Source organism: Oratosquilla oratoria, chromosome 43, assembly GCF_046742065.1.
Source record: "Oratosquilla oratoria isolate Oo_2021 chromosome 43, ASM4674206v1, whole genome shotgun sequence".
Classification (NCBI taxonomy): Eukaryota; Metazoa; Arthropoda; class Malacostraca; order Stomatopoda; family Squillidae; genus Oratosquilla; species Oratosquilla oratoria.
The window spans coordinates 20,483,730-20,499,228 of NC_134819.1; the positions used below are offsets into that span (position 1 = coordinate 20,483,730).

The 15,499-nt window shown below is 40.2% G+C and overlaps 1 protein-coding gene across 1 annotated transcript in view; it reads left to right on the plus strand.

Annotated features, from left to right (window-relative positions):
• Nucleotides 1-5,419: 5,419 nt before the first annotated feature.
• LOC143022007 (coiled-coil domain-containing protein 40-like) overlaps nt 5,420-15,499 on the plus strand; it is a gene marked incomplete at its 5' end in the record, with an annotated part of 22,698 nt that continues 12,618 nt past the window's right edge. The window contains 4 exons of the mRNA XM_076179941.1: nt 5,420-5,701; nt 6,205-6,291; nt 6,389-6,521; nt 8,124-8,281. Of these exons, the coding sequence (XP_076036056.1) occupies nt 5,420-5,701; nt 6,205-6,291; nt 6,389-6,521; nt 8,124-8,281 (660 nt within the window). The remainder of the gene's footprint in view (nt 5,702-6,204; nt 6,292-6,388; nt 6,522-8,123; nt 8,282-15,499) is intronic.

The window sequence follows — 15,499 nt, forward strand, 5'->3', positions numbered from 1 at the left end:
GAAATTCAGTTCATTCAGCTTCAGGACGATTTATGTTTCAGCCTTGAATGGCTTGCATTCGTTTGTAAACTAACATCGCATGAAATAACGAAGCATCCAGGTCACGGCATATAAACTTAATGTTTTATTTTCCTACATCCAAGTGTTTCCGCCCTATATGCGAGAGTAGCCAAACTGGCTAACCTACAATGTGTACACTCACATATACACACATGCAGAAATGTACAGATATAATATTTTCCTTGGATCTTGGCGTGTATTCACTCACACACACTCATGTCACTATGGTGGCCCTGGAACAAGAATCTGACAACCAGGAATGACATTGGTGGCAGCGCTAAGAATTCAAAGGCAGTAACGGCCCAAATGCAGTTGGAAATATTACCTTGTAGACACTTATGTTGCAGTAAATTAGTATTGATAAAAATATAATTCATCATGTATGAGTGGGGTATATATATATTTTTATACCTGTTGCTAGGGTTGTCATTGGTTGGGCTGCTTTTACTGAATTGATAATTGTTCCCAATGTTACCGTACCCTAAAACTGCCAATAAACATTTCTTCGGTCGTACTAGATTGTCCCGATCAAGGACTCGATATAAAACTCTACGGGATTCGTCTTCCGCCTTTGAAAACTGATTTAATTTTCCAACAATTACATCGTCGTTTACATGCGTCGGTAACACCCATATCGTAATATAAATATGAACTTAGAATTCAGGAGGATCGGGAACGGAATAATGCATGAAGCTGTCCCGGTGTGCAGGTAAATTCTTTGACCCAGCTGCTGTGCGTCTCGTGTGTGGTCCAGTTGCAGGTTCATGTGTGGCCCAGCTGTTGCAGGAAGAGCCTGCGCGTGTGTATTTACCTAGTTGTATCTGACGAGAAAGGGAGATATGCTCGTGGTGTCCCGTCCCTCTATCTCGCAGTGTCTAAATTGCTCTTAAATTCGTGTATGGTTTTTGGACACGTGCGTGTGTGCGTGCGTGTGTGTGTGTGTGTGATTCACCATGGTCTTGGATCACGTGTTGAACTCGAGATCGACAACTCCCTCCCGGAAGAGAGCTCAGAGCTCATGTATGACCGATCTATGGGCAATGCTGTGACCTTTACACGCACACACACACCCAACTCCCCGCTCACGAGAGTTGGAGTAACGACTCGCAGCGCAAAGATACTGAAATTATTTCAGTCCTGGGCGGGATTTGAACCCGGACCTCCGTAGTGGCAGGCGAGAACTCTAACCACTGCGAGGTTGTGTGTGTGTGTGTGTGTGTGTGTGTGTGTGTGTGTGTGTGTGTGTGTGTGTGTGTGAATGCCACCACCACGCCTTCCCCCGACTTCCATAGTCATCACCACCCGCCTAAAACTTTAAGAGTCAGCTATACCATCAAATTACCCCATCGATCAAATCAAGGAGGTCAAGCTCGTCGCCAAAGCAAATCCGCCTTTAGCCTTCTCCTCCAACCCTGAGCATTAATCCCTGGTAAGCTCCCAGGCAGACTCTGGATCTATTCTCATTTTCTTTACCTTGTGAATAAGGAATCATACCACTCTTGATAAAAAAAAAATAAGAGTGTGCGCTGTCACATTTCACTTCTGTGATAAAGGAACCTGATCAAGTTTTAGTCACTGGCGGCTGTAGAGGAGAGTTTGTAGAGCAATGGGTAGCGTTCTTGTCTCATACTCGGGAGGTCTGGGAACGATTCCTGAGAAGTAGCACTTTCATGGCTCCCTGACCCTTCCATGCAATCTGCACACACCAGAGATGCAGTATACCTGTGTCGTGTTTTTAGTGATTCTGACAACTAATCAGTACGAACCATACCCTTCCCAACGTACCCGACACTTAACTTATACTTTGCACTGCACGTGTGACCTTCCCATCCTGGCTTAAGGTACAGAGGTTGTATTGTCCTCCCCTGATTGGTGGTTCACCACTGAACCCTCAAGGACAACTAACTATGTCTAAACCAGCGTTTCTCAACCTTAGGGCTTCCCCGGAACCCTAAGGTTCCGCAAAATGTCCCTAAGGGTTCCGCGAGAACAGGTGAGATAAGCTAATGCACCTTCGATTTTTATTTAATTTTATATACGTAATATAATTAAACACGCACGACATATACTTGGTTATTGTAATAATGTAATATAGACATCATCCTATCTAACCTATTATTACGATGAAAATAAAATGAGAAAGATATGGTATATGTGTATATACATATATATATATATATATATATATATATATATATATATATATATATATGTTGAGACATTCTGACAGGTTGATGTAAGTGGAATAGGAAACACAGGAGTCTTAGTCTTGAGTTTATTCCTTTGAAAAAGCATACCTGCGAAACTAGTCAGGAATAAACTCAAGACTAAGACTCCTGTGTTTCCTATTCCAGTATATATATATATATATATATATATATATATACATATATACTGTATATATATGTATATATGTGTACATATTTATATAATATATATATATATATAATATATATATATATATATATAAGGGTAAAAAGGTTGATAAACGCTGGTGAATGCGGCTCCCCTTCTTCAGATGCCAAGCGGGCGGCCACACGTCCCACGGACCAAGCTGAAGGACTAAAGATGAGATCATTACTGTGGACGCTTGGCCACAGCCCAAGCCATCACCTTTGCCCTGTGTGGTCGATCGTCCAAGGCAGGTGGTGGTTACCGGGAGCCGTTGGGAGAATGAACCCAGGTCCTTGTCGGTGTGTGTCTGTGTGTGGCGAGTTCGCAAATTAGCGCTCAACGAAGACACGTGCTAAGATGTTATTGCAAAGGATTACAAAGGCGGAGCATGCCGACAGGAGACATTTTGTTCCATAACTAGATCGGATGCGAAAAAATTATAATAATGATAAATAAATAAATAAATAAAAATATAATAATATAAATAACAATAAATAAAATAGATAAATAAATGCTTAGTTATAGTTAAATGGTAAACAGGTAAATAGTAAATAATAATAAATTGACATACAACTAATAATAAATGTGAATCAAGCAAATAATAATAAAAAGACAAATGATAACAAAACAAATAAATAGATAATATAAAATAAATATATATTCACAGATTAGTCATAATTGCCCTGACCCAACACTCCAAGCCCTCAGAGAACCTTGACAATAACTCCTTAATCAACAACGTAACCAGACATCACTTAACAATGGACTCGGCGAACTGTTTTGGCAGTAGAGGAATTCTACTAAATCATGCGATCATTTTTGTAGACCTGCAAAGGTACAAAACCCCCAAATGTAACACAAGATTATTCAACTACTTAGGAAAAGTTATCATACTGTACACTGCAACAACAGTTCGAACGAACAACTGAGATAATTGGAAAGAAGGATTCAAGAAAGTAAATCCAGCCAGTCTTGGACATGATCTCTTGGGCGTGGTTCTGAAGTTCTGTAACGTTTAAGTTAACTAAGTTGAATGCATAAACTCGGAAAAACACGAAAAATTATAATAAGACGTTCGCATTTTGCATTTATTACATGTGCACCTGTACGCGTGTTTAGGAACGAAACAGTCGGCGGGCATTCGCGAGTGCGCCAGCGACTGTTGTCGCGCGTTGCCATGGGAACGATTGATGCATCGGGCTCACCACGTGCGTAATACTTTGCCAACATGGTAAATTAAATCAGAATTTTATATTCTCAGGTTAACTCCAATTTCCCCCAAATTTGAACCAGCATCTCTGTCTAAAGATTACGGTGACGTAGATCATTGGATCATAAGAGTTCTTCCACCAGAAGATAAATAAAAAATAATAGACGAAAACGGGTTATCTGGCAACTGATTATAGATTGCACTCGACTAAATGCACAAGGTTTGGTCCATTTCAGGCCAGTAACCGACGTGATATAGGAGTGGTGGGCATTCCAGCTCTGCTTCACAAACCGCGGTGCCCTATCTATAACAAGAAAAGCAATCAAATCGTACTATATTTTGACGACTTTACTATATATGGGTTGTGTTTCTATAGGTGCTTCTACGAATTGTATCAAATTATTGGTTTATGGTATATAATATTTTGTTTGACCAGAAATTGTAAACAACTTCACAGAGGTTTCCGTTTTCCGTCTCGACTTAAGAAAAACCTAATCAAGAAAAGTATGAGTGAGAAAGATCTATTGTCACGTTCGAGAAATGGAGGCGACGAAGAGGAAGAGGAGGAAAGAACCGAGAAGGAAGAAGACTTAGGAGACGATCAGCAAGAGACTGAATTCGTTGACCTCCACGAAGGCCAAGGCGAAGTAGATTTCGCTCAGTTGGTGGATGACCCGAAGGAGGAGGAGGAGGAGGAGGAGGTCGAATCCTCTCATCCACCGTCCCTCGAAGAATACGAGAGCGAATTCTCACAAGGTAAATTTGAGGCGGAGGTCTGACTAGTGTGTGTGTGTGTGTGTGTGTATGTGTGTGTGTGTGTGTGTGTGTGTGCGCACCTGAAGTGAATCGCTAGTAACAGCGCATATCATTCCAAATAATACCCGACAGTCCCTCCAGGGGTTCGAACCGAGGCCTCGCTTGACGCTAGACCAGTGCTTTACCGACTGATCTTTAAGAGCTTCAAAAGTCTACAAATTGGAGTTGACCTGACTCCTGAAGAATCAAAGTAGACGGCTAACTGCCGTCCTTACCTAATTTTCACAGAGACCCGAGCTCAACTCATAGACAGTTCTGAAGCTGGTACGAATCCTTTTTGGGCTTTCGTCTTTTTAAATACCTGAAATGAATCGCTAGTAACAGCGCATTTCATTCCGAATAATTTTCGACACTTGCCCCCGGGGTTCGAACCGAGGCCTCGCTTAACACTAAGCCAGAGCTCTACCGACTGAGCTATAGGAGCTTCAAAATTTTCCAACTTGGAGTTGATCTGACTCCCGAAAAATCTAAGTAGATTGCTAACTGCCTTCCTTACTTAGAAGTCGATTTACGCATTGATATTATGTATAATCAAAATGTTTCCATTCCGTCTTATAACACTTAACCTTTCCCTGAAAGCAGATTTTTATTTGATATTTTGTCTTTTTTTCAGAAGCAAGAGTTCCAGAAGTCCTTTTGCATGGTACTGCATATGGGTATTCGATTTTTACCTTCCCATTTTGTTCTTGTTTTCCACTAATCCCATGTCTCCCTTTCCCTTCAGAACTGATCCTGGAAAGTGTCGACAGAAGGAGCAGAAGTGGAAGTCTTAGAGAAGGAAAAGGTGGTGGCGAAGACCCTGCCTATAATGGAAATCAGAAGCGCTACCAGAAATCCACCAGAAGACACAGAGAAGAGGGAAGAGAACGAGGAGGAATTAAAGGAGGAGGAGGAGGAGGAGGTGGTGGCGGTGGCGGTGGCGGTGGCGGTGGCGGTGGCGGTGGCGGTGGCGGCGGCGGCGGCGGAGACGATGGTGACGGAGGAGACGATGGCAGTGGTGGCGTTGACGATGGTGGCGACAGCGGCAGCGGTGAAGGAGGCGGAAAAAGAAATGGAGAAGGAGATGGAGCAGATGCGGGTGGGGCAGGTCGGGATGACGCGTGGCACAAAGTCTTGGCAACCCTAGGCCCTGACCATCCGCTCCTGAAGCCCTTTCAGGAAGCTAAGAGGAAGCAAATGCTGAAGGAGAAAGACGAGGCGATACTCAGGAGAAGACAACTGGTAAGTAAAAGGCGGAGGAAGAGGAAAACGAGAAGAAAAAAGCCGAGAGGAATTTGTAACGGAAAATGTTTCCCTAAGATGGCGATCTTACTAAGCGTTAATGATACAAATATTCCGAACATAAATAAGAGAAACTACGAAGCTTTTCAGAACGATGGTTTTCAAAATCTTTCAATTTTTTTTCTCCATCCCGAAAAGTAAAGTTCATGTCACTTACTACAGAGGAGTTATAACATATCATGGATACGTTAGTTCTAAAAATTACACATCTGGCTAACGAACAGCAGTAAAAAATATTGAAAGACTTTCAAAATAGAAATTAATCTATGTTGCTCTTACTATTGATACTCCAAGAACGGCTCACTGCACTTTTTGGAAAAACACTACATCATAAAATGTTCTATATAAACAAGATCTATCATTCACGAAACTAATGTACTTGGCAAAAGCAATAACATTAACACGTTTATTAGCTCTGACTTCAAAAGCGTTTTGCGTTACAGACCCAGCAGCTGCAAGACCTCGAGAACGAGAGCACCACCATCGGAACCCAGCTGTACCATCTGCAGCAGTCCATCACAAGAGCTCAGGTGACGACAGAGTATGTATTAATGGTAGTAACGATAATCACAGTTGCATGAGGGTTCCCCCACAATGACCAACGCTTGTGCTCTCTGTGCTCTTCAGGTGGGCGTGGACAGGGGTCGGTTGGAGGGCGAGGGTGTTCACGAGAGCTGCCAGGAAGCGAACGAGAAACTCTGGCAGATGCGTCAGGAAGGCCACGATCTCTACGACCAACTGACCCAGGCGCGCCGTCAAGGTGGGTGGTTGGCGCTCGCCTACCTTTATTCACAATACTCCCTCCACTCTTTAACCTTACCGCCTTACTTATCTGGTACTAGTATACGTACATACATACCAACAGCCTTCTCCCCTTATAAGGGGTAGGGATTACAAGGTTGGATAGAGTGATATACGAGGAGGCGAGGAGGAGAGTGGGGGTGGAAAAGGAGATGTCAGATAGGGTTAATGAAAGAGTATTGGGAAGGCTTGGACACGTGGAAATAATGAGTGAAGAAAGATTAATAAAAGAGGTGTGGAAGGCAGAGGTGGATGGAGTGAACATGAGCGAGCGACCGAGTATAAGATGTGTGGATGGGGTGAAAGAGGTGTTGAGCAGGAGGGGGATGTCTGTTGAGCAGGGAAGGGAGAGGGCGGGAGATTGGAGAGAGTGACTGTGTATAGATGATACTGTGATGCAAGGGAGTGGGAGGATGGTTATGGAGTGGTTAATTGAACAGTATTTTGACGCAGCCCGAGGGGAGTTTTCCCCTTCTGCTAATTTTTCTGTGTGAGGGGATGGAGAGGGGGTCGCCCATTAAGTGAAGAGGCCTTGCTGTGGATGTGCTATGTCTTGCTGCATTGCAAGACATAGGCAGGGCAGTGGGCGCGATACAGGGATGACCTGTCATCCATGAGGAGCTAAGATAAGGGGGGGAGGTGGTGGATGGGAGTGAAATGGGGAGCTTTTTTACTTTGGTTACTCCCTGGTAAGGTGGAAAAAGACATAACAGACTGATCCCTCTAAACATACTTTATTCATGTTTTCCCTCTTTCCTGTTGAATAGTGGAACTATACAGCTTTTCTTCCATTCTACCGGGACACTTCCTTCCTTACACAATAAACAACCTCACCAGCCATTCCACTATAACTACTCCAGCCTTCATACTAGAACTTAACCTGTTTACATCCTCAACATGGTGAGGCAATAAAACTTTGTTCCGGCTCATGCCAAACAATTTTTTTCTTCAATACCCTTCTTGTCTTGGTCGCTCTCTCGTCGTAGCTTCTGAGTGGCCACCGGCCCATCGTTGCAATTTAGGCAGAGCCTGCAATTCGTCCCCTAGAATGTCGTGTGTAGGGGATAATGCTTTGATAAATAACGCCTCTAGAATGGGAAGTTGTCTTATATTGTAAGTCTAAGGTCTCTGTATTGTCCTCAGGTATTTTTCTTGTAAGAGTAATGTATTTTTGTCTCAAGTGGTTCTTTAGTGCTTCGAAATTGAGATGGTAGGATAGTCTTCGGGGCAGTTTAATCGTCGCCTTCCAAATGTAGGAAGACAGACGTGTTTCATAATCCTTTCTGTTGTAAGTGAATCAATATATAATATAAGATTTTTTTAAGTGTTTTTGTGTCTTGTCGTGGGCTGTTTTTAACGTTGACATGGCTTGCCTCTTTGGGTTTGTAATATATGACAAAGTTTAGTGTCTTGTCTGTGTTTGATGTCCTGTTTCACAATTGTTATGATTTTTTCTTCTTTGTGTGTCTTGTTGATCAGGTGGCTTTGTAGTACAGGTTTATTTTGTTTATTTTACCCTTGCTTTATCCCATATAAATCTGCCCTTTTCTATTTTCATTAGATCGGGTTTTGCGTTCGGAACTGGATGGCACCGAGAGGCGGCTGGCGTGGGCGCGGGCCGCTAGAGATCATTTCAACAGTGACGTAACGACTCTCCGCAGGGCGACCGACAAAACCGCGTGGGACCGCGCAGCTTTCGAAAAGGACAAACTGACCCAGGTAAGCCTTGAGGCTTCTTAGCTTTAGCCAAACTATGATCGATCACAGCTACTTACCGGTCTTGAAAACAAGGAGAGATGATTAGATATCATAGGATTTTTTGAACACTTGATAGACCGACTATACATTCAGAATTCACAAAAAAAAAAAAACACTCAAATGTACAGCTGGTGATGTATGAATCTGCTTCATCATTGTTAGTATAAGTGTATATAATTTCTCACAGGAACTCATGTACAGTTCAGTTGTGAAGTCAAAATACATAGTCGACGACCAAACGTTTACTTTAAAGTAACACTATAAAGAGACACGTGAATAAGGAAGATTTGCAGAGTACTCTAAACATAAACACCACAACACACTATACTGTAATAGGCTTATATCTCCTTCGCCGTTCATACTCAAAAGACAGCGACAGAAAGAGGGAAGAGATAAAGATGAAAAAGATAAAAACAAAGAATATTAAGTACCTTGCATAGAAAAAATATCAGAAGCTACAAGAATATTATAGTAATCACTATCATTTTTAGTGAGCCAGTCCGGAAAAGAAGATCAAGATTTACCGAAAAATGGCAGGAAAATAGCAATGAGAGGGTTAAAAGACGACAACGAGAAGAGTTGTATCTCAACAACTCATAGAACTTTCTGTACTTCTCCCGGCCAGTTCCGGAAAGCGTCGGCCGATTATGTGGCGTCCGACGACCAGTCTAGAGCAGTAGGAGCCTTACGATGGTATTCTTTAAAAAAAAAAAAAATACAAGGATTTATATAAGATTTATATAAAAAAGATTTATATAAGGAAAGAATTTTTTAAGAATATCACCGTATGATTCTTACAGTGGTGTTCTTAAAAAAATACCCTCCAAGGATTTATACAAGATTTGTATAAGGAAAGATTTATATAAGGAAAGATTTTTTTAAGAATATCACCATAAGATTCTTACAGTGGTATTCTTAAAAAAAAAATATTTCCCTTCCAAGGATTTATATAAGATTTATATAAGGAAAGATTTTCTTTAAGAATACTACCGCAAGTCGTCACAAAATGGGAACATCAGAAGGGAATTATAAAACTAAGAGAGACAGAAAAAAAGAGGATAATATATTTTATATAATCAGGTCCACACATCAACAACCAAGAAGATACAGTCATGTTGGTACAATCGGATGAAAACAGCAGGTGTGTAATGTGAGAAAATGATAAACTTACGATAGGAAGGTAAATTGAATAAAAGTGCTTTTAGACCGGTGTGACGTATAGCACTTATATATGACCTCTGAAAAAGGCACAAGAGAGAAAAATTAAAGCGAAAGAAATGAGACTGTTACGTTTGATGTATGAAGTAACTAAAAGAGACAGGACAAGGAATGAGAATGTTTGATGTATGAGGTAACTAAATGTAACAGAACAAGGAATGAAATCATATGAGAAACACTAAGAGTGGTATAAGTGTTAAAGAAGGAAGAAGAGAAAAGACACTAGTGACGTAGGAATATAATGAGAAGAGAATACTGCATGTAAGAGAATTATGAACCTGGAAGAGAATGGGAGAAGAGAGAAACCAATGACTTAGATGGTGACACTACTGTTAAAGACCTTCGTGAAAAAGGGCTAGAGGAGAACAGAGTACAAGATAAGAAGAGTTGGAGAAGTCTTGTATGGAATAGTAGTGACCCCATATAAAGATAAGGAAAAGCTGCAGGAGGAGGAGGAGGAGGAGGAGGAGGAGGATATCGGACCGCAAACGTCAAACGAATTCAAAGAATAAATAGTGATGTCACTACTCTAGGAAGCTGAGAAAGGCATGCTATTGCACCACAACTCAAACCAACGATTCTGGTACGCTGAGCAGTCGGACCAAACGTGCGAGCCGTCTGGACCAATGAAAGGCATTCTGCCCATTCGTCCAGGTGATCTAACATCGGCCATACTACCGGATCCTCCTCCTTTCACAAATCATTACTACTAATGCAGAGTTACAAAAATGCTACTCGGATGTACCATGGTTTTACGTCAGTTGTTTGAAATTTGTAATACGATTCCTTTTATCTGCTGCAGTTGATAATGTTGTCTAACATAAAGAGCCGAAATATGCGTGTGGGTCGACTGGCATATCCCACTTTAATCTTGATAAATGCAGTCATGAACTTGATCAATAATTCATTAATTGGCGATGGGAACTTATAAGCTCCATTCAAGCTACCTCCAAGCGATTATATTCGATTGAAAATAGAAATGGAATAGAGACAGGCAGAAGTAGAATAAGAAAACAGAATAAGGCATGGAGAAAATAGTAAAAATATAAAAAGGGTTAGAAGTAATTACTGGGATGAGGAATGAACAATAAAACAGGTGGTGCCAGGCACAAGAAATCTCGCCCGGTAGCAGTTACTTCTAGCCCAAATTAATAATGAATTGCTTTACCAGGATAAAAGTTAGATGGTGCAGTGATAGGTAACTTCCTATATGCTGATGATAATGAACATCTATCGACCTGTAATCGTTTTCTATTTGTAGCCAATTGCGTGACCTAGAGTTTCAAAATCCTTTTAAAGTCAATTGTGTTTATGACAAAAATATATGAAACTTCTTATATGCTGATAACAGGGAAAACCTCTTCCTGCAACCGTTACTTCTCTTTACGCCAAGAAAAAGTTTACATGAAACTTATCATATTTTGATAAGAGTGAAGACTTCTATCTACTACCGATTTCGAGTTAATGCCCTTCAAGAATATATGATTTTGCATTTGACATGTGAAAATGCCTAAGTTGATCTATTAATTTCCCTATTTTGCTGTGTAATATTATAACTGAGAAATAGGATAAAGAATTTTTCAGTTATGATTTGAAGCAAATCGGATATGGTGTTAAGAAGTTACAGCCTCTCACTCCCTAAAAGAATTTGTAATCTTTATCTTGAAATTGATTAGGTTATTCCCAAAACTGCATAGGGTCATATAGGGATTATTGTTTATTTTTTATGGAAATTAATCACAGTTGACCTGTCTTCTTTCTGTGATGTCACTTGTTAACACTCTACAAAAAAAAAAGTCACTTATACAAAAGAGAGGGGATATATGGCTGAAAATAGAACATGGAAAGAGAACTTGAAAACTTCCAGTGTAGAGAGCGATTTTTTGGAGAGAAAATCCTTAATAGTGTTATTAAAATCTGAACATTTTATTAAAAGTTCATAATGGAAGAGACAATATTTTGATATATAAATAAACAATGTCACTGATTACTTGTGTCCAGATATTCCATTACTGTAATGTTACATAATTAAAATGTCACAAGTTTAAATAATTGCAAAATCAAAATGTCACTTCACTGGATTAAAATCAGCTCATAGGAGTAACTAAAAGAATTGCACCTGAAGAATGTTATATCTTTTGGGAATAACATCACGTATGAGAATGTTATGTCTTTTGGGAATAACATTAGGCAACATTATAGGCGATCGACGTTTTTTACTCATAGCACTTCTTCAGAGCAAAACTAATGAACATGAGCCAAAGTTTCTTACAATCTAAGATTTTGGTTGATATTTTAAGCTAATCTGACGTGAAAAAAATGTCAGTTGTCCGTTACAAACAAACACAGACGCACGTCTAACGCTATAGTTCGTTAGATGATATTTTTTCTTGTGTTTCGTGTTGATTTCAATAATGTAAGCACATTCCACACCTCTTTCTTCGAAAAATTCTGGCCACGACGTAACGCCTCTATTGTCTATCATTATTGTTTTTTGCTGCCGAGGCATCTAATTTTCATCCCATCACTTCGCGTATTGGTACTCCCGATATCTGTCTGTATATACTATTCCCTATATTATTAGCTTCAATATCGATGTCCTTGTTAAGTACGTTTTGACTGATCGAATATTGAGGCATCTGCAGTCGATCATTGGGTAGGTTCCGTTTTCTATGAGGAACTTTTCCATAGAGTTTCATGTCAGCTCATTTGGCCTTTCTCTCTCTCTCTCTCTCTCTCTCTCTCTCTCTCTCTCTCTCTCTCTCTCTCTCTCTCTCTCTCTCTCTCTCTCTCTCTCTCTCTCTCTCTCTCTCTCTCTCTCTCTCTCTCTCTCTCTCTCTCTCTCTCTCTCTTTTCTATTTTTAACAAATAGCTTTACCAAAAATAATATATGGTCCTTGGACTTGATTCTGATGACGCAATCTAATTTCTTGCTACTGCATAAAATTTTACGACCTTTCATCACCTGCATGGGACGAAAGGGGTGGCTGGCCATGTTTCCTAACTGGATTCCCCAGAACATTAGGATTCCGCGAGAGAGGGCTGCACGTGGATTCAGGGAAAGTAATAAATAGGCCATTAGTATATTCTTTATTTAGATATTGTGTTTGTACTTGTTTGCTTTTTTAACAAAATTAAGAAAAATAAGTTTATTTTTGTTTAAACCCGTTATCAATACACGTTTAATGTTTGGATTTGTAGGTCTTGTAAGTAGGTTTTGGTGTTAAGACCATTGTCAGTCTGGGGGCACACCACTCTTGCATCTCTACCTGAGCATCACGTGTTGCAACTGATCCCCGATCGAGTTCGTTGCCGTTCCTCGTGAGGTTGAGCAATGCGGGATTGGAGGCTCATCTGGAATGTTGTCCAGGAATCGGTCTAACCTCTTCTCGGAAACCTCCGTGCTGACTCCCGTTAGGTCCCTCAGCTCTCTTGGGAGACAGCTGAATAGTCTGAGGCAAGCACAGGTGAAGATTTCCGCCTGGATCGTCCTCAGTCACTGGAAGCAGCTTCCTCTTTCGCAAGTCCTACCAAACCTGAGGTGGTGTTTCCCTTGGGATGAAACGCACGAGAGGCTGTTTAGCCGCTCAACCGCTGCGGCTGTTTAGCCGTTTTTATAGAACACACTACTTTTAATGGAATTGCGCGCATTAGTTACTTAACCGCTAATGCGCGCAATTCCTGGAAGCAGCTTCTTCTTTCGCAAGTCCTACCAAACCTGAGGTGGTGTTTCCCTTTTAAAGGATGAAACGCACGAGAGGCTGTTTAGCCGCTCAACCGCTGCGGCTGTTTAGCCGTTTTTATAGAACACACTACTTTTAATGGAATTGCGCGCATTAGTTACTTAACCGCTAATGCGCGCAATTCCATTAAAAGTAGTGTGTTCTATAAAAACGGCTAAACAGCCGCAGCGGTTGAGCGGCTAAACAGCCTCTCGTGCGTCCGTAGCCTCATACCACCTCCTTTATTTTGTTATTGGTTTGGTGTTGTGCCCTCCAAGGCTTTCCAGACATAAATCACTATATATCGTTCTCTGCGTCTCTGTTGCCTCTCTGAGTAATTCAGGCAGTCTCCGACTAACTTCCTCGTGAATACATACCTTCTGGACCTGTTCAAGTTTTTGTATATCCTTGATTCTGTGTGGAGACCTTAACTGGCATGCATACAGCTTTGACACGAGTAGGTTCTTCCACAGAGGTAGGAAGTTCTCCGACTTCCTGATCTTAAATGACCGGAGGATTCACCCACTCAGTTTATGCACAGCACAAGGAAGTTCGTTGGCTGAGCCGGTTAGAGCGTCGTTACTTGCGGCGAAGGTCGAGGGGATGGCGGTTCGAATCCTGCCACCGGCGAAGATGAACCAAGGGCATGGTTAATTAAATTCCACACTACAAAGTACTCTGTGAGGGGTAGCGTCTTCGCCTTTCGATAAGGGGTGTGTGTGTGTGTGTGATGTTAAACCATATCATCATCATCATCATCACTAGTGGTGTGGGTTATATGTGCTTTGATGCCACATTCATCACTCATCCACACTCCCAAGTCTCTCAGTGCCCCCCCTTGTGTTTATTTTCTCTGCGCCCACTGTGTACTGATACTCTATTAGATTTTCGTTTGGCTCATATTTTATTAGGTCATCTTTTTAATAACATGTTCTTTTCACTTGACCACTTGTATATTGCCTCCAGATCTTTTCGTAATATTTTGGAATCCTCTTCGGTTGCAACTTTTCGAGATGTCCTGGTAATACCCACGAACGAGAAAGAAATCGATAAAGGTATATGATCTTTCGTTTATCCATTTGTTTATTTTAAAGTAGAGGTTCCCTCAGACATGGAGAATTATTTAAATAATTCATACAATCATATAACGTTCATTACAGATTTATGAGTAGGCTTCTGCAGTATTTGCGTTTCTCCCCAGATAACCGCAGTGTTACGTCCGTTTTCCTTCTCTCTCTCTATATATATACATATATATATATATATATATATATGTGTGTCTGTCTAATATATATATATATATATATATATATATATGTCTGTCTACCTTTACATATTACATATATATATATATATATATATATATATATATATATATAATATATATATATACATATAATATATATATATATATATATACATATATATATATATATATATACATACATATCTAACCATCATTCTCTCTCTGTATCTATTTACCTATCTATTTATCTATCTATATACCTGTTTACCTATCTATCTATCTATCTATCTGTTTATCTATTTATCTATCTATGTGTCTATCTACCTATCTATCTATCTATCTATCTGTCTGTCTCTTCATTGTCAAAGCACCTAATTTTCCTCACATCACTCCCCCACCCCCCTGAGCACAAGTGCTCTCAATATTTATCTGTAAGCTATACATTATTCATCTTTTCTTGTGGTTCAGTACAATTGTTTTAACAGCGATATTTTGTTCAGTATGGTTAAATCTTATTTACTAAGAAAATATTTTTTGTAATGCTTCCATTGCGTAGTAGTTCCTATCAGTAGTTTCATAGTTCCTATTACCCTTACAATTTATTTTGGCACTTAACTATTCGCTTTAATTTGCTTTCCATTATGTTACTCAGCTATTTATGATGAAGTTTATTATTCTATTTTCCTTATTATTAATATCTGTGTTATATTATTTAGGTACTCTCGGTAATTGTCCTACGTTCTTTTCAACAACCTACAAAGTGTCCGCTAGATTTATACTATTGTCACTGCTTTGTAGAAACGTTTTCTTTGAAACAGCCATACTAGGAAAACGTGAAGGAATGTTTCATGTATAGTTGTATACCATGAGTGTACCATTCTCTCTATAAATAGCGTTAGGAAAATCTCACATGGGTTTCTATTAATACCAATCAACTTTTCCATCATTATCTCTAAAATTGACGATGGTTCCATTGTGTCAATAAAAAAAGGC